Source organism: Pithys albifrons, chromosome 1 (assembly GCF_047495875.1).
Source record: "Pithys albifrons albifrons isolate INPA30051 chromosome 1, PitAlb_v1, whole genome shotgun sequence".
NCBI classification, from domain to species: Eukaryota; Metazoa; Chordata; class Aves; order Passeriformes; family Thamnophilidae; genus Pithys; species Pithys albifrons.
The window spans coordinates 87,099,492-87,101,645 of NC_092458.1; the positions used below are offsets into that span (position 1 = coordinate 87,099,492).

General features: G+C 64.0%; 2 protein-coding genes and 1 non-coding gene across 3 annotated transcripts in view; 1 reads left to right on the top strand and 2 right to left on the bottom strand.

The window, feature by feature from the left end:
- The window catches only part of PHB2 (prohibitin 2), a 114,997-nt gene that overhangs the window by 27,321 nt on the left and 85,522 nt on the right, over positions 1 to 2,154 (top strand). The window lies entirely within an intron of this gene.
- On the bottom strand, positions 751 to 1,762 carry C1H12orf57 (chromosome 1 C12orf57 homolog). The gene is made up of 3 exons (XM_071571952.1): positions 1,550 to 1,762; positions 1,138 to 1,314; positions 751 to 1,059 (listed from the first exon to the last, which is right to left on the bottom strand). Exons 1-3 carry the CDS (start codon positions 1,605 to 1,607, stop codon positions 911 to 913), a joined length of 384 nt encoding a protein of 127 aa, XP_071428053.1. The 5' UTR covers positions 1,608 to 1,762; the 3' UTR covers positions 751 to 910.
- Positions 1,729 to 1,789, bottom strand: LOC139681064 (U7 small nuclear RNA). The gene has a single exon (XR_011699459.1). It is a non-coding gene; the product is annotated as a U7 small nuclear RNA (small nuclear RNA).

Consider the following 2,154-nt stretch of genomic DNA (forward strand, 5'->3'; position numbering starts at 1 on the left):
CACACCTGGCTTGCAGCTCCCTGCTCTCCCAGGCCTAGCTCCTTCCCCCCATCCCTGCCACCCTCCACAAACGCCTCACCTGATCCAAGGGCAATGGGCATGCCGGGCAGGAGGCTACAAACAGACATACCTGATATCCCTCCATCAGAATAGCACTGAAAACATGAAACGTCGCACTGGAGCAACGCTGCTCTACGAGGCTGACCCCTCTGCAGTCCCAAAAAACATGAGGTACGATTTTATGTTGTTTATGTTGTTGTAATCCCAGCTGCAGCCAAATGGGACAAGCCCAGCCCTCCTACGCTTTGCCACTCCCTTCTACAACTCTCTGCTGCCTTTTCCACTAGGAATGATGTGCTGGATTGCACACAGACAGAAAACAAGGCAGCTGCAGGCAGTGGGGGCAGGAATAGGCCAGCACCAACCCTGCTGGGGACAGGAGGCTCAGAGGCACTTACTTGATCGTGTTTAGTGACACATGACCTAGTATGTTTCAAACAACACATTTGTGAATGCTCACTCTTTAGGGCTTGCACCTCTAACTTTTATTTTAAAAAAAGCGCCTCTCTGATATCAAGACCTGGGGCTTCACACTAAGGCCCTGCACAGACCTCTCTGCAGGGCGGGGTGCATACTGAGTCTCCCGAAACAGCAGCACAGGTGCCATGAGGAGGTACTGCTGTCCCTGCCCCGGGGAGCAGCACCCGAGCCTGGGAGCACCGCTGAGCTCACGGTCATTCATACAACACGGGCGTTTCCAACACGTTTTATTCACGAGCAGACACACGAGCACACACGAAGCATCCCGGTCCTTCCAGGTCTGCGTCTCCCTTGTTCAAGTGCTCCATTCCCAGGGCTGACAGGACCTGCATCTTGGAAGGAGGGCACCAGCCGGGAGAGCTCCGCGGGCTCAGGAGGCGGCAACTCCGCCGGTCCCGGCCCCGTGCGGTGGCAGCGTCATGGGCGGCAGGAACATGGCCTTGAGCTTGCCCGACATGCTGGCGATCTCCGGGTCCTGCGACTCGTAGGACTTGATGAGCCGAGCGAACTTTAGGACCCCTGCAAGGAGAGGGGTGGGCAGGAGGCGTCGCTGCCCCGGCGGCGCGGAGCATCCCGCGCGCCGGGGAAACAACCCACCTTCGCCGTCGCTGCTGAAGCCGTAGGCCTTGATCACATCCTGCTGGATCTGGGTGGCCACGGGCAGCAGGAACTGCAGCATCTTTCCCATGTCATTGCAGGCGTTGTCCCGGGCCTCCTCCATGCGCTGCGCGTTCTCGGGAACCCCGAACGCCTTGATCACCTCGGCCAGCACCGCTGCGGGGACACGGGCATCACGGATACTCAGATACCAACGTGGGACACGGGCATCACGGGCACTCAAACACCAACGCGGAGCACGGGCATCACGGGCGCTCAGCCGCCCTCCCGCACGCACCCCCGGGGGGCACCGGCGCTCAGCCGCCCCGGAGATAAGCGCGGGAGGTACAGGGCTGGACGTGTATCAGTGAAAACATGGCCACGGAGCCGCGCACGCCTCTCCGGCACTCACCCTTCGCCTGCTCCGCGCTCAGCGCCGCCGTGGCCGGTGGCTGCGCGGAGGCCGCCATGGGCCGCGCCGGGGCGGCCGCGGCTCCGCTGCGGATCCCGGTCCCGCCCGGGGGTGCGCCCGTGCCAGCCTTTCCCGCGCCTGCGCCGCCCCGCCCCTCTCTGCCATTGCACCGCGATGGGAGCGGTTTCCCGCAAGCGCGGGAAACCTACTGGACAAATTCTAAAAGAGCTGTAATCACTGCAGAAAACACGCCCCTCGCGGGGCTCCGCTCCGGCCCGACCGGCCCTGCGGTGAGGGCGAGGCCTGGGGCAGCTCCCTTCGCTGGGTGTCTCCCCGCGGTCCCCCGGCCTCGCCACCCCCTCCCGCCCCTCACCGCGCCCGCCCTGGCGCCGCCGCCCCGGCGCCGCCGCCCCCGCCAAAGAGCCGCGCAGCGCCCGCCGCGCCGTATGCAAATCACCTGCTTCCCATTGGCCCCGCCGCGCACAAGCCCCGCCCACCGTCATTCCCGGTTCCCGGCCCTGCCCGGTTCTGTCCGGGAAAACTTGTGTTCCCGCCCGTCCCCTCATGGCCCCAGAGAAGAGAAATGAACACACTGGAGTCCCGTT